This window comes from Microtus ochrogaster, unplaced genomic scaffold (assembly GCF_000317375.1).
Source record: "Microtus ochrogaster isolate Prairie Vole_2 unplaced genomic scaffold, MicOch1.0 UNK25, whole genome shotgun sequence".
NCBI lineage: Eukaryota > Metazoa > Chordata > Mammalia > Rodentia > Cricetidae > Microtus > Microtus ochrogaster.
The window spans coordinates 869,069-893,978 of NW_004949123.1; the positions used below are offsets into that span (position 1 = coordinate 869,069).

A 24,910-nucleotide genomic window follows, 5' to 3' on the forward strand; every position below is an offset into this window, starting at 1 on the left:
GATCAGGATCCAGGAGATTCCTCCTTGCAGACCCCTGGGGCCCTTGGAAAGAGCCCAACCAGTCATTTTCCCAGGCTGGGCTGGACTTGAGGTGGCGGATTGGGGGTAGTGGCCAGGCCTGAGGTTTGGCTGCTTTTTGCCTATTAAACAGATATGCAGATGAATGCCTTTAGACACCAATAATACAGAAGGTTTTAGTAACAAGACTTAAATCCTGAGAAAACCTTCTCCCTGCACCTTGGAAAAATCTCAGAGTGGAAGTTCACCCAGCAGTTGCTCCTCTCCCCCTTTCTTTTGCCACCCACACCCCAAAAGCAACTTTCCCCATGACTCACACGTGGCAGCATGTGCACTTCTTTTATTATTAAATATAAAAGCAGCTTCCTATTTTTTAAATAGATATTTAAATGACCTTATATAAAATAATTCACTTCCAAGTATAAAAAAACTGCAGTCTCACAGTTTGTGAGCCAATGTTCCCTCCGGGCTTTCTCAGAGAAGGGAAGGGGTTCGTGTGCAGTGGAGGTTCCAAAGAGTTTGGGGCTCCTCTGCTCTGATGTAGCCAGGCGCCCACAAAGAGCTTCTTGCAATGGGTTGGATTTGCTCTTCTGTTTTTAATAATATATGTTTAAGGTAGAGGGGTAGGAAAATGCCTTTTTTTCTGTGTTTTTTCCTTCTATTTTAAAATATGTATTTTCTTGCATGGAAATAGTCTATAAGTAGAAGGCTAAGTAAGCCCCACAAGAGAGTCTCCAGTGTCCTTCCCTCTGCTGTCTCAGGGTGGGGTGGTGGGGCCTACAGACCACCCTCTCCCCCTTGCCTGAAAGATTACAGACCCAGTAGCCAGGGGAGGGCAGGAAAGGGGGACACAGCAGCATAAAGAGACCAGGGGCAAGTGAGAGCCCTGTCACCTATGCCCAGGTCTCAGAACCACAGGCAAGGCCTGGCCCAGGAAACAGAGAGCAACAGAATAGAGTTGTAAGTAGATAACCCATTTCTTGATTGCTCTCTTGCTTGGCTAGAGATGGCAGGGTAGGGTGGGGTGGGTGAGACCAGGAGGGTGTCACTGCCTACCTGGGTCAGGTCTGGAGAAAAAAGGCCAGAAGAGGGTGGGGCTGGAGCATGTAGCTCAGTCCCAGGAGCTCATGACAGGACAACATGCTCAGCTCCAGGCTGGAGGCTGGCTGCTGGTTAGAGTCTAGAAATCAACTTTAACCATAGGGGTTCTCACATATTCTCAAGACCCATTTTCATTCAGAGCTCTGCCTGTGTCCTTTCTGCCTCTGCCCCCCCCCCCTTCCTTTCTCCCTTCCACTAGTCACTTCCCTCCTGGGAATGTCAAAGTGCAAGATGCAGAAACCTGGGCAAGAACACAGCCTAGAGACCAGCTCTGGCTGGTAGCCCAGGCAGTTCTCTCACAGCGCCACCCTGGGCAGTCAAAGGCCAGGGCAGGGGAAGGTCAGGGCTTAGGGGCTCCCTCAGCCGGCAGATGAGGCCAGCTCAGTGCAGGAAGCTGAGGAGAGGCCGAGGGGGTGGAAGAACATTCGGACGGATGGTCGCTCATGGGGATGGATGGGACAGGCTGTTCAGCAGGCAGGTTCAGTATTCACAGTGCAATGGCTTCCTTCATGAGGGGTGCCTCTGCTGGGCAAAAGAACTCTGGCAGGGGCTATGGGTAGGAGGAGCCGAGAGCTTGATCCTCCTCTTGGCATCATGAGCCAGGTCAGACAGGTCCTGAGGCAGGGCTAGTCTCCCCTCCTTCCTGGCTATCAGCTGAGGGCACGTAGGCAAGTTGAGGGTGTAGACCCCTTTAAGCTGTCAACACAAGCAGCCAAAGGCCTCCTCTTCCCGTCTTCTGGGCTGCATGCCTTCATGCCTTTACGGGAAATCGGGCAGATGCTGTCCCGCCCTGCGAATCTCAGGCTTTCCTCTTGGGAAACAGGTCCCTGCCTGTCCATGCTGGATTCCTTGGCAGCAGTTGGGTCTTCTGCGCACAGGCTCTTCTGCTCCTTCTTGTGTGCCCTGGTTTCCCATGGGCCATACAGGCAGGCTGGTCCCTTGCCAGGTTCTGGCTTTGAGAAGAGGGTACAGCTCCTGAGGGAAAGGATCCTGAGCTAGCTCGTTGGCCTTCCTTGAGTGCAGGGAGCCTCCAGGGCCCACAATAAATATTGACAGTGTGGGGGGCATCCTCCAGCCCTCTCTCAGTTAGTTGAGAGTCTAAGGGTTAAGATGAAAAGACCCCCATCAAGGCTGCTTTCATCCAGTCTTGGTCTGCAGGAGCTCTGGTAGTGGCAGGCCACATTCCCAGGAAGATGGCAGGAGAGGGTGGTGATGGACAGTCCCAAAATGTCTCCTTCCATAAAGAGATAGTCCTATGTGCCCAGCTGTAGGGAACAGAAGAAAAGAAGGCTGGTCAGCAAGTGGGAGTGTGGGGAGGGTCGCTGAGGACATGGTTTGGGGAGGTGTGGCATTCCTGTGGGCTGTTGGCCGGCTTCAGGCAAGACTTCCTCTGGTCCTTTCCCTGGCCTTCCAGGCCACCCCAGACACCACAGAGAAACCAGGCAGCTTTGCCTGGCAGCAGTCCAAGCCTCTGGCCTGACTGGCCTCACCTCCTACCTCTCCTCCTGGGGGACCAGTGACCGCAAAATGAGGGAGTGGGGCCGGAGGAAGTCTAGGTCACAAGGTAGAGGGGTTATTGCTCATGCAGATGGGAACTGGGAACTTGTTCTTGAATTCTTTGCTGGACCCCTCTTCAAGCAAGGTCCTTTCACTCATCTTAGACCAATGAACTAAGGATGATTTCTGTCAGTTCTAGCAAAGAATTTTTCATATTCACCTCCACACCATTCCTCAGAGGGGTCTGCACAGAAGATACTTGGGCAAAGGCAAATGAATAGAAAGAGTTTGGGCTTGAGGGACAGAGACAGGGGCAATGCTATGAAGAGGGAGGGCTCAGCCTGTCAACCCTTAGCAGTCCTGCATCCTCCCAGATGGGGTGAGGGACTTGTCTCTTATCATTCATGGAAGCCAAGGCCCTGCCCTCTCCCCCCCCGCATCTTGTCCCCTTGCCCAGCATCCTCAGAACGCTTTGTTCCACAGCAGAAATCCCCTGGATTCCATCCAACAGCTTGACTTTGGACCCTGTGTGGCGCCTCCCCGCTAAAGTCCATACCCCCACTGGTCAAGTCTATGATGGGTAAGGAGGGAAGATGAGACCTACAGCCTCTGGCTCCCAGCCCATTCCCATGCTGGAGAGGAAACAAGGGGGAACTATAAACTGGACATGAGCCATGCTGGTACAGCCAGGCCACAGGCTCTGCCAGGGCCATTAGGGAAGAAGGCCTCAGAGGGCATGCCCTAGCCTGTGACCCAGCTCCCAGTCCCTGGGGTTGAGGGCCCGAGTTTTCTGCAGCTCTGTGTCCCTCCCTCAATCTCCACTTCTGTGTGTTCCACTCATCTCCTCGGAGTACTGGTCAATCTGGACATAGACACTTGGTTCCCATAGGCTCCTGGAGCCTGCATGGGGACCAGTTTAGATCTGGACCCACTGAGCAGAATCTTGAAATCCCACAGTGAGAAACTTGAAATCTTGGGCAGGGTTGAGAGTTAGGAGTCAGGAAAAGAACAATTGGAGTATAGAGAGCTCAGGGCAGAGGGCAAGTCCGTACAGGTGGCAGGGAGGAGGAAAACTGAAGGCCCTTGGTAAGGGTGACACAGCACTGAACCCCGAAGTCCCCAGAAACTTTGACTGTCTGATTCAGTTCTGAGGTGCTCTGGACCCTTCTCTCAGGTGTTCCAGTGAGCCAGCTAATTCACCGCACCCATCTCCATGCTCCATACTGCCAAGGGGCCCAGGATTCTATATATGGATTACTGCTTGCTTTTATCCAAATAAATTTCCTTGGTTCTGAGCATCTGTCAGATTTCCTCTGTCTGGAGAAGGAGGTCCAGATTCCTCATCCTACACACAGGACTGTTTGCAAGGGTATAACTGGAAATTTGAATGGGTCATACAACTAGTTTGACATCTAGTCAATCAGCAAATCAGCTAAGCATTCTGCCACCTAGTTAGCCAGTCAGTTCACTAATCAAGAACTAGTCAGTTAACAGTTACCAGCTAGTTGACCAAATAGTCAATCAGCCAAACAGCTGGCAAGATGAGTTGACTAGTTAATTGGTCAGCCAGATGGCTGGTCAGTTAGTAAAATCTGGCCAGGGTTAGTTGATGATTTAGACCTGGAACCAGTCAGGCAGTATTTACTGAATTTTTGACAAGAATGGAGGGGCCCTGTCTGTCCTAGAATCAAGGATAGAAAGTGAAGTGCAGAAAACGTAGAAGGTAGTTCCTGCCCCCTAGAGGCTTACAATCTTCTTAGTAGTGCAAAAATGTACATACATACATGAAATATGTTTTAAAATGCATAAAACAACATCCGAATGTGTGCAAATTGATATAGTATTAGCCATATACAAAAGAGCAGAAGGGGTAAGAGTTAACTGGAGGGACATGGAGACTTCAGGAGGGAGAGCTTCCCTATAGGCTGCCATGGGCTGGGTTCAGAGAGGAAGAATATAGGTCACATCTTCATCAACATTGTGGGCAAGGACAATAAATGACACTCATCAGTATGCAGGGGACACAACCAAGAGTTATGAAGTGACCAGATTAGGAGTTAAAACACTTTCAGTAGGCTCAGGGCATGAGCAGAAAGCAACAAGTAGTTTTAACAAAGGTGAACATAAACTACATTTTGGCTAAAAAGGTTAAGCTGTCCAAGTATGGAATGGCGAAGGTCTGCTGGACAGAGGCTCATGGGAAAGCAAACTGGGGTTTTTAATAGTCCACAAGCTCCACATATGACAATATATGATGCAGCTGTTAAAACTAACGTGATCTTAATCTGCACGAGTAGAAGAGTACTGTCCAGATCAAGGAAGGCAAGAGTCCCACTGTACTCTGAGCGGTCAGACAACATCTGGAGTACTGTGTCCAGGGCTGGGCGCCACATTTTCAGAGGGGCATACAAACGAGTGTGTCCAGGATGGTGAGAGGTCTGAAAACCATATCATATAAGGAATGTTTGAGGGGCTTGGCCACACTTAACACAGGGGATTCTTAAAGGGGACATGAATGGCTGGCTTTAAATATCAGGCCTTGTTAGAAGATGAGATGATTAGTTGGGGACGGGGAGAAGGGAAGGCAGCTTTGCCGGCATAAGGGAGGAACTCCTGTATTGTGTGCAGGTGGAACAGACTGGCATGCAGGGAACTTGCCTGGAACTGGGAGTGTGTGACAGGAAGCTGGCTGATTCCCTGTTGGGGATGCAGAGTGGGTCCTTTTAGGATGGAACACTGGGCCAAATGACCTCTTAACAGCTCTGTCAAGGCTAAATCTCTATGGCACCATGATTCTAAAACAGGGAGGCAGCCATGACCTTGGCTGGGGAGCAGGACCAGATGAGGCACAGTCTGGCAAGAAGTGGATGCTGAGAAGTTCAGGGCTCAGCACCAAGCTGGGAGTGCTCGTGTTTGAAGGGGCTGGTGGCCATGCAGAGGCTAATGAAAATTCCCCAGGGTGGTAAAGACCTTGTAAAAGCCTCATTAGAGGAGGAGGAATGTGGTTGCTTTGGGATTGAATGTGTCAACAGCAAGAATAGAAACATAAAGCAGAAGTAGCAGTAACTAAGTCTCCGTGGGGGAGGGGCACAGGAGTGCAGGGGAGACCTGAGGCCTGGAAGGGAGGGGCCTTGCTAGAATGAACGAAATGGGAGTGGGGCAGAGGAGAGGAAGTTAAATGTGTGGGAGCTGGTGGCTTCTGCAGCAGGGGAGGGTTACTGGATATAGTTCTTTTTAAGGGATAGAGGGTATCAAAATCAAAGCCTTACCTTGGTATCCTTTCTATACTGGCAATTCCACCCCTCTGTCCTCATCCTGGGTCAAGGGGCTGCAGGCAGAAAACAGGGCTGACATAAGACTTTGTGAGGAGCATAGGACTGAGGGAACCCCTGTCTTATCCCAAACCCTGCACCTGGGTTCCATCAACTGCCGACATCTCTGATGATCAGGAGAAAACCCAGCTGCCGTGGGAAGGAGAGAGACCCTTCTTTCTTGGTACCCACCCTGCTCTGCAGCTCTGGTTTATTGGGGCAAGGGAGAGAAGCTCCTCCTCCAATCTAGAGGGGAAACAGCCCCTCCCACAGTCCCTCTCCAACTTCTCACCTGCCCTCTGGTCGTTCCACATAGGAATTCAATGTCAGAGGCTCTTGATGGATCTGGTAACAAGAAAGAGTTGTCTCACCGAGGTGCTGGCATTCCCCCAAGCATTACTGAGAGAGAATTCCTTTAGCTACCCCAAAGCATACACAGTTAAGGAAGACTCCAGGGCCTCTTGAGGATGGGTGCTCCTTCTCCTGTCCCCTCTAAGGCAGAATACCACCTATGGGCCCTCAGGCTCCCAGAACAGCCTTCCCCTCCTCTCCCTTCCCTCTTCCACCTGGTTATTCAAGAATTCTCTTTTCTGTATATTTCTTTTCTCATTCCCTCTCAATGATATTGAGGCTGGAGACCTCTTGATTTTGTTATTTATTTGTTTGCTTGTTTATTTTTGAGATAGGATCTCTGGCTGATCTAGAACTTGCTATGTAGATCAGGCTGGCCTTAAACTCATAGAGATGTGTCTGCCTCTGCCTCTGGATTATTGGGGTTAAAGGCACATGCCATCACCACACCTGGTACCCCCTTATTCTTGAAGCAACACTCCATCACCACCTTCTACCCTTTGGGTTGTCATCCCCACCTCCCAGCAACTGCAGAGCCTGTTGGAACCTGACTGTCCTCTAACCTGCCGTATAGGATGTCCCCCTCTCCTGGGGTTCTCCTTACCCTCCGCTTCCACCTGTAGAACAGGAGGCCCCCAACAGTCAGCAAGACCAGGATGATGCCTGGCACCAACAGGTGGAAGACAAACTTGTCGGGGTTAAGGTCGTTCTTTTGCTTCATCTCAATGCCTGTGTCAGTCAAAGGAATGGAGTTAAAATGGGCTACAGGCCTGGCTGCCCCCTCACTTGCTGGTCCTCCTTCCAGCTCTGTGGGGCTCCTTCGATCCCTGGTACTTCTCTTGCCCTCAAGCTCCCTGAGGGGCAGCACAATGCCCCAAGAGTGGCTTCTGGGAAGCAGTGACTGAAAAAAAGGGGTGGCTGGGTTTCTGAGGCCCTCTGGACCCAGTGTTGAAATGTGGGGAGAGCCTGGCTCCTGGTGGTCTCCAGGCAGCGTAGATGAACCATCTGTCTTCTCAGGAGTGTGATTCTGTGTCTGGCCAGTGGGTCTCGTAGCATTCACCTCTGGCAATGGGGTGTCTGTTTCTGCTGGCTGCTGGTCCTCTGTTGATTTATGGAGTGGAGAAGATGCTGAGAGGTCTCTGGATCTGTCCATCTCTGCCTGGATGCTGTCCTCTACAGGATTGGAGGGGGAAAGCTTTGCTTCCCGGGTCAAAAAACCCTCACTAGCCTCTCCAGAAGCTTCTTCTAGGACCCAGTTAGTGCCCAGTGAAGATTTAAGGATGGCTTCCACAGCAGGGATAGGGGCCTCCACAGAAGGACGAGGCTCTGAACCCTCAGTGAGTCTGTCCTCATGGTTTGGGGTCTCTGGTGACTCGAGGCTCTGGCAGGTGCTTCTGGGTAGTCGCTGCTTGGAACTGCCTGGGTCCTCTGTGCGAAGGGGCTGCTCACTGGGCAAGAGGGAGTTGCCCTCTGTCCTCTGAGAATCATCCCAAGCCAAGCCAGCCAGAGGGGCCATGGAGGGGGCAGGGGGCTGGTGAGGGGAGGTAGAGGCCAGGTCACTGCTAGGGGTGGCTTTAGGGTACAGGCAGTTGCAATCAGGCTTGGTCACCACATCTGAAAGAACCACAGAGAAGGGGAGAGAGAAAGATGGGGAGGAGATAGAGTCACCAGCCTCTAGCACAGCTCCCCAGAGGGGTAAGAGGGGGTAAGGTCCTGGGGCATGGGAAGGGGACCCTCTTCTTCTAACCCAGCCCTGGGGCTGGGGAGAGGGCAGGGCAGCAATACATGATCATGACACAGAACTCAGGCAGCAGGGAGCAATATTGGACAAGGAGGTAGCAGAGTATCATGGACAAGGAACCAAGAGCAAGGTACAGACAAACAGGAAGACTTGAAGAAGACCACAGGACAGTGAACTGGGGCTCTAGCTGGCTGGATACCAAGCCAGGGGTAAGCAGCAGTCAGGCTAGGGGACTGAGCAATAGCTCCTGGATTAACACAAGACACTCAGAAGCCCCCAAAACACTGGTTTCATGCACAGCCAGGAGCCAGACCACCACAGCCACAGCAAGAGAAGACTGGCTCTGGGAAGCAGCCAAAGTTTGGGACTTTGGGATTGAAGCACTAACTCTGGACTTGAGTATTGTCCCGTCGCAGGCCTCATCCCCTGCTTTGGACACGTGTGGCACAGGACGCAGAGGTGAGGACACGCAGGGTGCACAGGTAGGGAGAGTTTGAATGATGTTCAGACTTCAAATTCAGCCTTGTCCCTTGAGGGGACATCCAAGGCATCCTGGGGACTTCTGGAGCCAGGGTATCATGGTGTTTTGCAGCAGGGCTCCTGGAACAAGGACCCTGACTGCCAGATGAAGCACCTGCTCTTTCCATGGAATCCCCATTTATTCAGCCAGTCTGCAGAGCCAAGGGGAGAAGCCACCATGCCTACATGGCTTTCTGAGAAAGGTCTCCTTTCCCTCTCACTACCATAACAGCCACCAGCATGAGCCTACTTGACGCCGCCACATCAAGTAAGGCAGTGAGACAGTACATGCAGGCATAAGTCAGTGTACATGCACACACATGTCAGCAAAGACATGTGCCCAGGTCCCTGCGGTACATGAAGCCACATGAGTACATAAAACACACAGAAACAGACTCTGCAGCCAGGCTGCCTCTGGGATCCCCCCTCTCCCCTTATTCCACCCCCAACACACCCTCCCTGTATCTGGCCCTCCTGTGCTTACCTGGACTGGAGCACTTATCAAAGCTTTCTTTGCAGTTCTTGCTAAATATATTCCAGTCTGTTTCAAGGAGATTTTTTGTTTTATTAAAGACATCCTTGATTTTCTCCAGTAACTGAAGCGGAGTTTCATGGAAAGTTCGGACACAGCTCTGGAAGAAGAGCAGAGACCCCTTCAGTGAGCTTGCACATGGGCCTCCTCTCACTATTACTTCTGTCAAATTCTCTTGGGCTTTCTCACATGGATTTTCTTTTCCACTTTTGCTTCCTCCCTCTCATTTCCTCTGCTTTGGAATAGCTGTCCTGAGGTTGAGAAATATGTCATTCACTCATAGATCCATCTAACACATATTTAAATGCCAAGTGTATGGTAATTTACCTGGGCACCTTGCAAGGGACAAAAGAGAAGTGGTTTTCCTGGCCAAGCTGGGCACTGAGTCCAGCAGATGCTAGCACTAAACACATTGTTACAAGAGAGCCATCTGAATGTGTATAACTAAAGAGAGCTAAACGAGGCCCCAGGGGGAAGACTGCCAAAAGTTAAAAGATGAGCAAGGGAAGAGAAGGAGGTGGGGTTAGGGATGATAGAAGATGCAGGGGTCCTGATGCAGGAAAGCATGAAATGTCAAAAGATTGAGAGGAGGCTGGAGTGGTTTTGGTGCTGTCATCTAGGAGGAAATTGGCAAGAGATGCAGCTGCAGAGAGTTCTGCCAAGGCCAGGGACTTGTTGACCCTGCCAGGAACTTGTAATTTTTATCCACAGAGCCAATAGGAAACTGAAAAACTACTCAGGAGGTGGAGCGTGGTGTAAGACCTGAATTTTAGAAAAATCATCTTGGTATGGTATAGAGAACAGATCTGAGGAGGCCAGAGGAAATGAGGCTCCTTGGCTGGGGCCATGTTCTGGAGAAAGTGCCAAGGATGCCCTGCTCTGCCTGCTGAGTGGGCCCAGCTGCTCACACCCACTGCAGTTCTGAGAAGCCACACCCTCCTGGGATCATCCCACCTTACCAGCTGCTCCTTCAGGCTCTGTGCCAGACTGTGCCTTCTAAATACTGCCGTGCCTCAGGGTTCTGCTCTGGGCTCACCTCCTCTTCCACAGCAAGTTGTGCTATGTGCGGTTACAGTGTTGTCTACAGCTTATTTCCAGAATGACACGTTTTCCCTTAAACTTTCTGAGCTATTCAGCAAAGAACACTAAGTTTTCCAAGGCTACTATAAAGCCCTTGATTCCATCACTGTATCTCCCCAGCATGCCCATAGCAGGCTTATAACAAACAGTTACTAGACAAATGAATGAAAAGACCTGGGCTCAGCTTCATCACTCAGTGGCTAGGAACTGCTTTGCTTGGATTCATCTTCTTGTCTGTGATGTCAGGATGACAATACCCAAGCCTCTCCGAGAAGCTGTTAAGGCAGGCCAGCTGGCTCTTTCTGGCATGTGTCTTTATAAAGCTCTTTGCCTCAAACCTGACCTTACGTGTTGTAAAAGAAACCAGGCATCTTCACCTGGAACCCTGACACCCAAGGTTTCTCACAATGGAGGTGCCTGCTGGGTCGGGAGCTCAGAATCCTTTTTTGAGCGGCGAGACTGGACCTTGACTCCTTGAGCTTACATTTTGCCTCCTCCCTCAGCATGCACTGTGTGAATAGTCACTGAGCCAAGGGAGTCTGAAGGCCTTCTAGCTCAACCAATGGTGAGGCAGCTTCAAAGATGTAGTTTCCCAGGCCCATGGGCCCAAGGAAGTGGAGTCTCTAAGGATGAATGCTGGGATCTGCCTTGTAAACACGCTCTCCAGGTGATCTGCTGGCACTCTAATGTTGGGGAAGCATAGGTTTAATGCTGTAGGAAAGAGCCACCCCTTCCTCAACCCAACAGCCAGTCCAGATAATCTGGTTTTCAGTTCCCTTTGGGGGCAAGTTCTTCCACCAGGTGGTCTCTGTTTCCTCTCTCTTTTCTCTCTGATCTGCTTCCAACAGCAGTTTCCATGTTGTCACGACAGATGGACCAGTGGACGCTCAGCTCGTTTGATAAAGTGCTGCCTCCTTCCATCTGGAAGCCCTGAGGTGCTGCCCTCCTGTTTTCCTCCTACTTGAGGCTACACTTCATTCGGGGTCCTGGACCTCTTCTCAGTTGTACAGTTCTGTGGCCCCACAAACAGCTTCTGTGTATTCAGCAGTCACAATCATGACCGCCTCCTGCAGCTGTCTGATGCGCCCCACACTAAACCGAGCCACGCTGCCTGTGGTCATCCTTATTTTGACATCAGTGAAATCTCCAGGGGCTCAAGGTGAATGCATCCTGACTAACTCTTTCCCTTCTATCCCCAGGAAGCACCAAGCCCTATCTGCCTGGGAGGAAGCACATCTACTCACCTTCAATTTTCCTGCACCACCCTGGTTCAAGCCACCACCAACACTAGCTTGGTTGAGCTTCCCGCTGGTCTCCAGATTCCATTCTTGTTCTCTATAGCCTACTCTCCAGACCATCACCAGAACAGTCTCACATCATAAGTGACGTGGTGTCATTCACTAGTTTATGGTGACTTCTTTCAGATTTAAGACAAAAAAGTCCACTGTCTTTGACACCCGACTTCCCTCTCTCCCCTCCGTATCCCCTGCCTGGGCCCTGCTGAGTCCTTTGGGTCCCTGAACGCAAACCTTTCTGGTCACTCTTGGGCTTCAACATAGCACTCCTCGCTCGGGACTGTTTCTCCATCTGTGCCCTTACTGCTCTTACTTGTGCTGGAGCTCCAGGTAAAGCTGTCTACTCCCTCTTTCTCTCTGCACCCTCAGTAAGTTAGCATTCCCTGCTGCACTCCGTGTCCGCTCAGCCATCAGAGGCCTCCGCTCCCCTGCTCTACTCTCCAGGGCTGCTGTTACTCTCATCCATTCCCATACGTGTATCTTAGCTGCCTCCGCACCCATTCCCTCCCCTCTGTCCTCATGATTATGGGGGATCTTAGCCTTCTTTGATCATGGCTATTTCCTGTTGTCCAGAACAGCACTTTAGACACAATGGTCACTCAGTAAGTGACCATTTTGCTACATGGATGAACAGTCCTTCTGGTTATATTCACAGATGCCATCGTTGAAGAGCTGCCTGCCTCACTTGACCCTAAGCTCTGTAAGGGTGGGAACTGGGGATTTCCTGCTCCAAGGATATCATCAAGGTCCAGCACTGTGCCTCCTGTCCAGTGACTACTTGGTGAAGGTGGATGGAGCAAAGAAATGGATGGGTGAGTGAGTTAGTGAGGGAGGCTCAGGCAAGGCAAGCATATGGGGCAGGGAGAGACCGCCACAGCCTCCCTCCGCTCCTTCCCGGGTGCTCTAGCCCCTGAACCACCCTACCTTGTTATCCTCTCCATAATCCGCGGTGAAGCAGTTCCTCAGTCTCAGAGAGAGTTCCTGGAGCCTCTCGGTGGCATTGGCATTGGGAGTGTTGTCTTTAAAGCGCATGTTCTCCTCAATTATGTCTTCCACCAGAAAAAATGCCTTCTTAAGGTAGCAAACGGTATCATTCTGGAGTACAGGAGACAGGACTTAGGACCTGGCTCAGGTGGCCTGGGAATCCAGGTTTCCTATGGAAGGACCGCCACCCTAGGCATATGGAGGGCTGCAGCCCGCCATCCTGTGCCTGTCAGGGGGGAGCACACCACCCTGGTGCTGAGCATGATCCCCGTGGCTTGTCTTTTATTCTTTTTCTTTGAATCAACCATAACTGAGAATTGAGCTAGAGTGAAGGGTAGGTGGAGTCTGATTAGAGAGCTTTGGGTTTCCAAAATGAGACTTTTTTCAGGATGGACACACACAGGAAGGGTGAGTTTCAGCTTCTGTCCCTCAACTTTTCCTGTCTTCTCCTTTCATCTTACTTTCACGGAAGTCCTCAGCCACAGAGCCCCTTCAGACCCTCCAGAATAGAGAGATACTGGGGATGACCTTATTTGGTTCCTTAGTGCCCACCAGTAAATATGTGTCATGGTTCAAGTGAAGGAGTAAGAGAATGGACGAGTGAAACCCTGAGGCTATGCAGGCCATGGCACTGTCACAGAGGTGCATGGGTCTAGTGCATGAGAGCTCAGAGATGGAAGCAATTCTGGACAGACTGGTTGTTCTTGAGGCACACAGATCTCCAGAAAGGTGTGGCTCAGGGGACAGTGGGAGACATGGAAAGGTAAGACAGACACCACAAAGAACTGGGGCAAACGCTGGGAAGTAGAAGGAAGCAGAGAAGGGAATGAGAATATGGTGGGGTAGGTACTGGAGACTTGAAACTAGACTGTCTATGCTTTCTCTTGGAGCCATGGGGTGGGGTTCCTGACAGGCAAGGAGAAAATGAAGGCTTTGGGGTTTCAGAGAGCTCCCCCTAGTGGTAAGATGAAGAGTGCCCTAGAATCAGGGAAGTTGGTTAGGAAGCCTCCAAAGGATGGATGGCAAGGATGGAGAGACTGCATCCTAAGGTGCAGAGAGGCAGTTTTAGCTGCACTAGATGGTTGATTGGTTAGATGTGGGGTAGAAAGCCAGGTTAGACTGCCTTCCTCACTCTGGATAGTGGATGGAGGAGATACGATCTTCCTTTAAAAAAAAAAAATCAAGCAAACATGCTATAACATTCCTGGGTTCAAATTAGGCCTCTATCACTTAACTAGCTATGCTCCTAAATCTCTGTGTGGGTGATAAATATTTGTGGACCTGTTAGGGTTAACTAGAGAATGTGCCTAACATTTAGCGAGCGCCTAATAGATGCCAGGCCAAAGGGAGAAAACAGCAAAGGACTTAACTCTGGACCCTGCCCACTGGTAGTTGACACTTGAGTACCCAGGACGCCTCACATTCTCGTCCCGTCCTGCTCTAGGCTTTCTGCTGCATTCATGCTGCTTCATGCGACCACCCTGGGGGCAGAGGGTGAGCACTCACTAAACACCTGGGCCCTGCAACACTTGCTACTCACCTCGAACTGTTCCTGGTCTACAAAGTCAAAGGTAATCTGGCATGAGGTTTCCATTTGGCTGTCGATCTGTGAGACAGAATAGATCAGTGATTACATGGAACCTGTAAGTCAACTTAGCTTCAGAACGGGACCCTGGTTTTTGGGTGAATGGGGTTTTCATTTCATCTACCTCCCTAAAACAATGCTGGAATGACAGAGCCACAGCTAGGAGGAAAGCTGTAGCTTCCAAATGTCCAGGGGGGATTAAAACAAAACACAACAAAACGAACAAAAGCCCTTATGCTTTGATCTATAAAATAACATCCAGTCTGTTATAAGGAGGAATTATCTTTAGGAAAACATAAGATGTAATCTTTCTGGGAGGCATTTAGCACCCTATCATGAAAAGAATTTAAGCAGAGGGTAGCCAAGCTCTGGGGAGTCTGGGTCTCTAGCCCCAGCCTTTCTGTGGAGCAAGTTCTTAACCTGGGAGAACACCATGCCACTCATGTACCTTGGCTTGCTATGGAAGCTGCATTAAAAAAAAAGTGGTGTTGAGGAGGGAGGTTGGAAGGCTCAGCTCCAGGACCCAAATTCAGAGTTGGCCTTACCCATTGGTGCCCCACCCTGTTGATAAATTCTTTACTGAGAGGGACATAAGCCATGGCAGCAACTGGACCCTGACTGGGGATGGCATTTAGAATTGTTGATGATTCTGTTGACCCTATTAGAGATAGATCTGAGTCCCTTCATGGCCCAGATGAACAGAGCACCCCAACCTCAGGGTAAGGGTCAGGGAAGTGAAGGTAGAAGGCTGGGAGTTTGGCTGGAGCCTCCCATCTAAATTTGGGTGGGGCCCTAGTGCCAGGCTGTCAGAGGATCGGGCTATCCAGGAGCTGGATAAACCATCTGGACCCAGCAGGCAGACCGGGCTGGCTTCCCAAAGGAGGCATTCTCTGAGTCAGAGCAGGGTCACAAAGTCTTTTAGAATCCATAGTGGACACTCCTGGGCTACCATTAACTCAGGCAACCAATTAGAAGCCCGCCCTACCCATTGCCTGTAGGGAACCCAGACAAGGCTTCAGAGTCAAGGGGGAAACCTAAGGTCCCCCCCCCCCACCACCACGCTTGAGAAGATCAGTGAGAAAAGTATCAGGACAGCCATGATCCAGGCAGCTCTGTTTCCTGCAAGCCCTCTCTCTGACTATGCCTTTGGGCTGCTACCTCAGTTTCCTCAGTGAGGAGGAGGGGTGGCCTCATACTCACCAGTTGCTGCAGGACCTGCAGGTGCCCATTCCCAATCATGTGGCTACAGTGTTCCGACACCTCCTTGGCAATGCTCCTGCCCACCAGGAGACAGACCAGCAGCAGCCTGGGGCCCAGCCATGTCTATGACAGAAGGGAATCATGTCTCTCCAGTGCTTCCTCTCCCCAGCTATCCCCATGGCCCACTAAGGACAGAAAACAAAGCCCTATTCCCATAAGGCCTCACACCCCAGGATGTAACACTCTCCAAATTAGATTTCTCATCAGTCAGGGTGCCACCTTGCTCTTCCCTTGATAATAAACCAAATGCCATCTTCTTCAAGAAGTCTTCCCAGGTTAACCCAGGCCAACCCAACAACACAGAGCTTTGTGGGGTGTAGAGACAGGGTTTGTCTGTGTAACCTTGGCTGTCCAGGTAACTGACTCAAGCTAGTTGTCTCTCAGGCTACCAGCTCATGGTGTATATGGTGTGGAGGACAGGACCTGGGCATGGAGACGTACAAGTCTGTAGACCAGGCTGGCCTCGAACTCACAGAGATCCCCCTGCCTCTGCATCCCAAGTGCTGGGATGAAGGCATATGCCACCATCCAGCTCACAGAACTTAAAAAAAATTAAAAAGACTTATTTAGTCCTGTTCTGTGTTTATGAATATTTTACCCACATGCATGTATGCCTACCTTATGCATGCTTCTTGGAATTCCCTGGACCTGAAGGTATAGAAGATTTTGAGCCAGAACCATGTGTGTGCTGGGAGTTAACTTGGGTCCACTGAAAGATCAACAAGTGTTCTTAGATGCTGGGCCATCTCTCTAGCCCACAGAGAACTTCTAATGATAATATTAGTGTTGTGCCAATCTGTGTAAGTTCTCGTGGACGGGAAACTCCTCAAGGGTAGAGTTTCCTGTCCTTTCAACTTTAACGCTGAGGCAAATCCTTTGTAAGCTGGCTTCAAGTTTGTGGTCAGACAGTAGCTTTCAGACTACAAGCATCCTGCCTTTCTTCCTACCTGGTTCCACAGGTCTGGCCCTACACGGGGGTGGGGGGTGACTCTGGGACCAAATTCCATTTCACTGGGAACTCAACCCAAGTGGGAGACCTCCTGGAGCTTTGGACTTGCATTTCGAGAAGAGTCCAGCTGACTAATCAAAGACAATGGTGTGTTTCACCGCTGACATCTGCCTATCTGAGACCCATCAGACAGTTCATCTAGTCAGCAGACTCTTGCCACAGCAAGGAAATTCTCCCCTTTTTATCAGTACCCACCTGGCCCAGCAGCTGCTCATTCCTAGAGAAATGGGTCTGGCTCCTGATACCTGACTTGGTCCTTCCTTTCTCCTTTCTTCCTCCTCCCCAAAATCCTTTCATGACTACGGCTCAATAGGGCATCCCAGGAGATTCCAGCCTGAGGCAGAGGGGCTCTTGGGCTTCCTTTCCCTGCCTCCTAAGAGCTCCTGAGCATCCTGGCAGCTGATGTCCCTGAATTCAGGGAAATGCTGGCAGGGTGGAGTGATGGCTGGCACCCTCCTAGATCTGGGCTCTGCCCCAATAGTCCAGATGATGAGACAAATGCTGCAAATAGGAGCACATTGAAAAAAACCCTGGGAGGCTGTGAAACGGTCCATAACAACAATATTTACATCTAAAAGTCCGCAGCCTTACCAGTGTGTACGGGGGGGGGGGGGGGGCATTGGCTGAGTACTGATGAGGGAAGAGGGACTTCAGTGAGGTTTTAAAGGGTGGCAGACAGATGTGGGGCTCAAGAGAAGAGGCACAGGGTTGCCCAATGCCATTAAGCACAGGGTCTGTTAGGGTCCTGGCCTGTCCTCAGAGGCAGAGTGTAGAAGAAGGTTCAGACAGCCATGGGATGATGCTGTGCTGGGCACTGTTGGGCAATCGAAAGTTAGCTCTGAGTGGCATCCCAGATCTTCAGAACTTCACACTTAGGACCTGGTAAAGGAAATGACTGTACAGAAGGTAACTGACCCAAGCTAGTTGCCACTCAGCCTACCAGCTCATGGTGTATGTGGTGTGAAGGACAGGACCTGGGCATGGAGATGTTTAAGAAGACCTCATTCCTAGCACTTCAGGTCATTGGTGTTTGAAGATAGCAAGGTGAAGATATTACCCCGGGGATGCCTGGGTTTTGGTGACGTTTCAAGAATGCACAGGAATGACGCACAGCTACCATTTGAGAAGCTAACTTCAAAGATGACCAAAGGGGGCCCCATCCTAGATCTGCAACTGCTGTGCTACCATAGACAAGGCTACAGATGGGCACCCAGGGGTTAATACCCTAGCTTACATCTGGCTGGACAGGCTCTTCCTGGCTTGCTTCTTCCTCCCACCCACTGCTTCAGCCTCTGACTATGGGAGCAGCCCTGGAAAGAAACTGCTGCAGTCTCAGAATGCTTCAAGACATCACACTCGTTCCATTTCCCAATCAGTAAGGTCCCGGAGAAACCTGGCAAAAAAGGCCCCTCTGACTGATCTGGTCTAAGTGGCCTTCTTTCCCCTTGTTTCCGCTTGGTGGCCCTTCTTTTTGCTTGTTGTTTCTGTCCCTTCTCTCCTCCTCCTCCTCCTCCTCCTCCTCCTCCTCACCCCATCTCCTACCTCTCAGCTGGGCCCTCTCTCCCAGTGGATCTCCTCTCTCAAACACCTGCAACTCTCTCCTGCCCTCGAGGCTTTTCCTCTCATTCTCTTCAGAAGGAGCCCACTTGCTGTTCACTGAAAGTGCCACCCTGCACTCCCTAGGAGCCAGAGCATCATCTGCTGCCACTTTTGGGCGGAATTCCTAGCAGCCCACCAGCAGCTCTGCAGCTGGGAACTCTCATCCCACTCCCCTCAGTCAGCAGCTGAGCCCAGAATAGCCCCATCCCATTGAACCAAGTTCTCCGAGAAAAGAAGGTTTAGGGTTAGCTTCAGGCCATCCCCGGAGTCCCATTTTCCTCAAAAAGCCACCTAAGTCCCTAACAGCTCCTGCCCATAGGCTGGAGAAAGTAGCAGCATGCCCATCTCTTTTCTTCTGACAACAGGTTGCTCAGCACAGGTCCTGACATTCTAAAGCTGAGTGGCCCTAAATTTTCCCTACCCAGAAGGCCCACTCCCAACTAGGGCCTAGAAACATGTGCAACAGTCAAAGGAAGATGCCGACTGGGGATGATGCCTCACACGGGTCTGTCACTCGGTACCTGGAGACCGGTTGATCATCCTGGCAGATCCTGGGCCTGTGCCGATTGCTGCGAACCTCTCTCTCCTGCCTGTGGGTGGCTCAATTTTCTCCTCCGTTCAATGGGGTGAACAGCCTTCCCTTTACCCCTCAAAGCGCTGTAGCCCCAGGAGCAGCTGCTGAACTACAGCGGGCCTCAGCCCTAGCGCAGAAGCGGTTAGGCAGCCGGAGCCCAGGGCCGAGATGCCTGAGCTGCGGGCGTGAGGGGGCTGTACGCTCGTGGGGCCGCACCGCGCCGCCTGCTGCTGCAGAGCTCCCTCCCTAGCCCTACCCGGGCCCCGCGCCGTGGTTGCAGCTTACCGATGAAGGGCAGCGCCCCGCGGCGCCCCGCGCGGTCATACGGGCAGATGGGTCCCGGCCCGGCGTCTTGGCCGCCCTAGTTCGCTCACTCCGTCGCTTGCTGCCGGCTAGAGAGCCTGCGCCCCGGCCGAGGGCCACGCCGCTGTCCCGGGATGCAGAAAACGGCAGCGACACGGAGAGCACCGAGGCAAACTTTCACTTTCCTCTGGCCGAGCTTCGCTGGCCAGCCCTCGGCACAGCCTTTTAAGCGGGAGGACTGACGGGGCATGTGGTTTATGGGAAATCACCCTGGCCCTCCGCCAGACACACACACACACAAACACACACAATCACACACGCTCACACTCACAGGCACTGACACATACACCCCGGAGGCCCACTGAGCTGCCGCCTCCCTTCCCCCAAGCGTGCCGCCTGGTCGTCCCCGCTAGCTAGCTCTCTTCCCAGTCTCTGTGGCTGTGCTAGCTCCGCAGCCTTCAGCAAAGTAACCAGGGCTCCACCGCCCTCCCCCTCCCTTCTCTGGATAAGACACAGCCTTTCCTTCTGTGCTCACCACTCTTGTCAATCTCATGTGATTGCCTTCTTTCTAATGTTGGCCCCTAGGGACTTTCCCTCCAGACCCAAAAATCCTCAAATCTGAGCAGGAAATGGACAGGGTGCATTGAGAAGGACCTGAACGGGCATGGACCAACCAAAGCCGGGGCCTCTCCGGGCAGTTTGATTCAACACCTTCAAGGCAGCAGGCTGGCAGGTTGGCTTGCTCCTCCCTATGCACCCTTCAAGAAATCTGCTAAACCTCCTGCCTCCTGGTTGTGGGGAGAAATGGGAAGCAGGGAACAGCCTGGCAATACAGCTACCTGGCCAGGGAGGAGGGCCCTAGTCCTGTGACACCTGGGTGGTGCTAGACTCTGTGCCAGGAGGCTCTTCAGATGCTTGACCCATGAATGATGCAAAGACTGGCTGGTACCCTGCTCCTGGGCTGCCAAGCCCAGCTGAGGTGGAAAGGCTAGTGTACCTGGGCTCCAGATTTCCCTCAAAGCTTTTGGACATGCATTATGGAGACAATCACATTTTGTCTGTACATGATAATGAATCTAAATGGATCAAGAAGAGCCTATAAATTATACTGCCAACATCAGGATCTTTTTCCTTCTATTCATTATGACTCAGTGTGTTTCAATCCCTCCCTATCTACCCCTAACTCTGATGAGTGGCCTGGTCTCAAAGAGGCATCTTTTGACACTTGGCCTACATATTCCTCTAGGTTCGAGCAATGATTTTATTCTCATATGCCTTTGCTCAGGCTGGTTCCACTGACATGAAGGCTTCTTAGCCCCATCAATCTTAAGGTGAATGCCTCATCTTTTAAGGTTATAATAACATCTCATCCTCCTCCAGCAAAGCTTTCTGGGATGCCGCTGGCTGATGGATAATTCTTTTTTCCTGTGTTCACTGGACTCAACCCATTCATTCCCCATAAGTTGGCATTCGTCCATTCATTCTCTATATTACTTTAAATCAGTGGTTCTCAACCTGTGGGTCGCTAGTCCCTGGGGGAGGAGTGGTCAGGTCACATAGGATATCTTGCATATCAGATATCTACATTATGATTCATAACAATAGCAAAATTATATTATGAAGTAGCGATGGAATAGTTTTATAGATTGGGGTCACCACAACTGTTTTAAAGAAGGTTGAGAAGCACTACGGTATTTCAGGTGATACTCATGGTTACATTTATCCTGCACCCTGAGATGGAGACTTCCTCTAGGTGGCACTCCATTTCACTTACCTCTGAACTGACAGTCCTAGCACATAATAGGAATTCAGTTAACTGGGCAGATGGAATGAAGGAGTAAGTCATTTGACAAATGTTCACTGCTACTGCAAACCAGGCCACATGCTGGACCCTGGAAGTGTAACAATGAACATGATGATGTGGTCCCTATTCCTTCTCATGGGTTTGTGAGCCATTGGAAGCTGAGGGGCTGAGGTAGGGACTGGTACTCAGGACCTCATGGAGGAATGCAGCGGCAGCATTCAGCCATAGGAGATATGGTCAAGGATTGAGGGAACGTTCTTTTAAGAGGTCTTTTTTTAATTTTAGAATATTTTCTTTAATGTTTATGTGTATTTGTATGCATGAACATGTGGGGGGGGGTTAGCCACAGAAGCCAGAAGAGGGCATCAGGTTCCCTGGAACTGTAGTTACATGGGTGCCAATAACCTAACTTGAGTACTCTACAGGGGTGCTCTCAAACACTAAACTATCTTTCCACATAGCCCACCTAAAATTCTTTTTTAAAGAAAAAGGTATTCATCTAAAGTGCTATTTGTGAAGTGTAAGTCCAGAGGCCAATTTCCACAAAGTTTTTTCTGTTGTTGTTTTGTTTTCCCCACAGTTTTTAATTGTGTATTATAGGAGGCAATCATGACAAGCTCAATAGAGGCCCGAGTCTCAGGAGTTTACCCTGAGACAATACCTGGTTATGAAAAAGACCACACCTGAGAACACCCAGGCACCACCCAGGAACAGACCATCCGAAAGAAATTCCCAAAGTTCTAACAGTTGTAGATAGGAGCATCTGCCAGCACACACCCACTGCTTTTCACCAGGACAAATGTCAGCCAAGCAAGGGTCCTGAACCTTAGAAATCCCTCACCCCGACCTTTGCTACTACGAAAAACCAACCCTAACTAAGCCAACTCTCCAAATACTCCAATATGATAGACACATGGAGAGCCCAACTTTGCAAACTTGTGTAAGAATAAAGGCTCTTTGCTTTTATATACAGGACTCGGTCTCCTAGTTAGTTATGGGGAGACTCCATGATACATAATAAATAGTATCAGTGGATGGAAAAGCAGTCATTCTCATCATTAAAATACATAGCCTTAAAAAAAAAAAAGACTTTTTTCAGTGGAAAAGACAACAACAGTATGAAAAAAAGTACATTTCTTCCTTTTTTTTTTTGGTTTTGCGAGACAGGATTTCTCTGTATAACAGCCCTGGTTGTCCTGGAACTTGCTCCGTAGACCAGGCTGGCATCAGACTCACAGTGATCCACCTGCCTCTGCCTCCCCAGTACTGGGATTTAAAGGCATGCACCACCATTTAAGTTCAAACCAGTTCATCACATACAGCGCGGTACTTTGTGCTCTCAACATCTTCCACTTCCCGTTCCAGGGGCCGCTTTCGACTGGAAGGCTGGGCGGGAGTCACGGGGAGGGCCATCACATTCTTCTCCTGAGCCAGTAGATCCTGAAATTTTCTCTTCATGCCCTCATCCTGTAGCCATGGATGATTCAAGGCTTCCTCAGTGGTAAACCTAGATTTTGGATCCACAACCAACAGTTTCTTGACAAGGTCCAGAGCCTTCTCTGAAACATCTGTCCAGATGTTTATCAGGAATAAAGTTGTATTTTCCACTGGTGATTTGATCCTTCAGTGACACTTGAGTCTTATGCTCAGAGAAAGGCGGATACCCACTAAGGCAGAAGAAAAGAATAACTCCTAAGCTCCAGCAGTCTACCGCACGGCTGTACCCAGCAGTCCCATTAGAGACAAAGACCTCAGGAGCCAGGTAAGTGGGCGTACCACATAAAGTTCTCATCAGTGATGTCTCCCCCAAAATCTTGGACTGTCCAAAATCAGTGATCTTGATAAGGCAGTCCTCTTCTTGAGAAGACAAAAGAACATTCTCTGGCTTTAGGTCCCGATGTATAATCCCATTTTCGTGAAGGTACTGTACAGCCAAAAGCATCTGGTAGAAACAGAGCTTGCAGGTTGCTTCCTCAGGCATTTGCTCACCACCCGGTCAAAGAGCTCTCCACCTTCCATCAACTCCAGAACAATGTACTAATCTTCTGCATCAAAAACATCTTTAATCTGGATGATGCACGGGTGATTTAGTTTTTTCAAAATTTCTATTTCAGTTTCAGCACTGGGAGCCATGTCTGCTTCTCTTGACGAGCCGAGAGCAAACTTCCGTTTGCTGATGATCTTTATGGCTTCTTTCCTGCACGTTCTCCGCTCAAAAGCCATTTTTACCTTCCCACAAGCACCACTTCCAAGAGTTTTTGACATGATGTATTCATCTCTTAATTCCTTAGGATAAACTGACTGATCATCTACAGTCAGATCAAAAAATACAAAAACTTTATTTCTACACAAAGAAAGTGCGATTTCAGAGTTGTTACTCAAAGGACGGCGTTTCCCTTTCCCTATGAGCTCAGTGTTTACAAAGGTTCCATTCCCGCTGTGATCTTCTATATACACAATGTAAGAATTTTTAGGGCCCATTTCCCTGAAGATGCGGAAGTGCTTCTTGCTGTACGTCCGATACTTCTCAGTCTTTCTCAGCAGTGGTCCATCAAAGCAATACTCACAGCTTTTATCCCTCCCAAACCAGTAGCTGTCGCTAACACAGTCTAGATTGGAGAATCCATCCTGAAGAGACCATAACCGAGCCCACGGGACAGGACCAGGATCCTCAGGTTCTTGGTCCTCAGGAATAGAACAGAGTTCCTGAGTGGACACTGTCTCTAAAGAGCTCAGCGTCCCAGAGCTGGAATGTGAGGACTGGCTGGAAGATGGCACTGTGCTGGTGGAGGAACTGGATGTGCCTGGAGACTGTGAGCAGAGATCGTGCCATGGAGAGAAAGTGCCACCTTGGGACTGGGAACAGGCACCACCACCATGGGCCTTTGAGGAAGTGCTGCTGGGGAACTGTTGATCCTTCATATCTGACCGCGAAAGAACACCTGGAGCCACAAACACCCCACCCTTTTAAGAGGTCTTAATAATAATAATAATTAAGGAATAATAAAGATTTAACCTCAGTTCTTAAGATTGACAAGAAGCTAGAGGAAGTAGTATAAGCATGATAAGCCTGCAGAGTTGTTGAGAGGAGGGTCAGTTTTTACTGGTCACATCCTCCCTTATGAACTAGGTTCTGCCCAGGCTCATGAAGCTTGGAGTTAGAGCTAAGCTGATTCTGGAAGAGTGTGTGCCTCTTCTTCATCAGCATAAGGACAAGCTCAGTCATCCACCATGTTAGTACAAGGTGTGGAATCCCCCTCCCTACTCTACCGAAACCCTTCACATAGTAGGGTTTGAACCTGACCCCACCACTTAAAAGCTATTTGCCCTTGACATCTCTGCCCAGTCCTTGGCCGTTTGGCTATAGATACACTTTTTTTTGGGGGGGGGGGCTCAATACCTGTAAAATGGAGCCATTGATTTCCCATTCATCGAGGTGTGAACTGAAAGAGATTATGTGGTGTGTGCGCGTGTGCATGCGTGTGTACATTTGTGTGAGAGCCGGAGGACAGCTAGTAGAAGTTGGGTCTCTCTTTCCACCATGCAGGTCCCAGGGATTGAATTGTGGTCATTAGGCCTGGCAGCAGACATCTTTAATCACCGACCATCTCACCAGCTTCCATTGTATTATTTTTTATTCTCTAACAATGACACAGCAGTGGTGTTGTGGACTTGGAAATCTCAGTGCAGAATTGTTTCCCGCCTCTACACTCACCTTCTCTGTAACGTTAGGCAAATCTCATCTCCTTTCTGTTCTTCTTTGCTCTTTGCTCAAAGACAATGCTAAGATCTCTGTTCCTGTGGACTTGTCGAGGGATGGACTGTACTTCCAAGGGAGGATTTGCGGCTACCTTATTTGTCTTGCTTTAAAATAAGATGTTGTGCTTCTGGTGGCCAGACAAGCTTTGCCTCCGTGCACAAGCAAGTCAAGTGTAGTCAAGAAAGAGTTAGCAATGTGTTTGAAGTGGCTGCTCCAAGTGGTCTTCTCTGACCACCCAAAGGGACTGGTTCTAGTACCTCCTCCTCTGCCTGACTGCTGGGAGTCTTGCCCAAGTTTCAGGATCGAACCCTTAGGAGTCTGTCCTGTGGGTCCAGATGGGCCAGCGGAAGCCCACGCATGCAAGGGAAGTGATGGAATCACAGAATTGAAATCCTTTTTAGATGAGGAAATGGAGACCCAGACAAGCTAAGCTGCCTCTTCCAGAGTCACACAAGAATTACTGTAGTCTGGGATGGGGCCGCTGGGGGTAGAGTCTGGGATGATCTGATCATCTGCACTCTTCCTTGCTGACTCCTGGGGCAGTCATGTCTGGAGCCAGGTCCTCGGGGAGGGACAGAGGAATTTGG

The 24,910-nt window shown here is 50.2% G+C and overlaps 1 protein-coding gene and 1 pseudogene across 4 annotated transcripts; both read right to left on the reverse strand.

The window, feature by feature from the left end:
* Positions 1 to 382: 382 nt before the first annotated feature.
* Csf1 (colony stimulating factor 1) lies at positions 383 to 19,257 on the reverse strand. Of its 4 annotated transcripts, none has more exons than XM_013354025.2 (9): positions 18,742 to 19,257; positions 15,215 to 15,337; positions 13,970 to 14,035; positions 12,370 to 12,540; positions 9,023 to 9,170; positions 6,883 to 7,007; positions 6,220 to 6,272; positions 5,886 to 5,944; positions 383 to 2,384 (listed from the first exon to the last, which is right to left on the reverse strand). In XM_013354025.2, exons 1-8 carry the CDS (start codon positions 18,778 to 18,780, stop codon positions 5,899 to 5,901), a joined length of 771 nt encoding a protein of 256 aa, XP_013209479.1. In that variant the 5' UTR covers positions 18,781 to 19,257; the 3' UTR covers positions 383 to 2,384; positions 5,886 to 5,898. The 4 variants fall into 4 exon arrangements, with proteins under 4 accessions (XP_013209479.1, XP_005367907.1, XP_026645440.1 ...); XM_005367850.2 differs by having other exon boundaries at positions 6,883 to 7,892; XM_026789639.1 differs by lacking the exon at positions 18,742 to 19,257 and adding an exon at positions 18,404 to 18,719 and having other exon boundaries at positions 6,883 to 7,892.
* Positions 19,258 to 20,848: 1,591 nt separating this feature from the next.
* On the reverse strand, positions 20,849 to 23,485 carry LOC102000577 (annotated as a pseudogene).
* Positions 23,486 to 24,910: the final 1,425 nt, after the last annotated feature.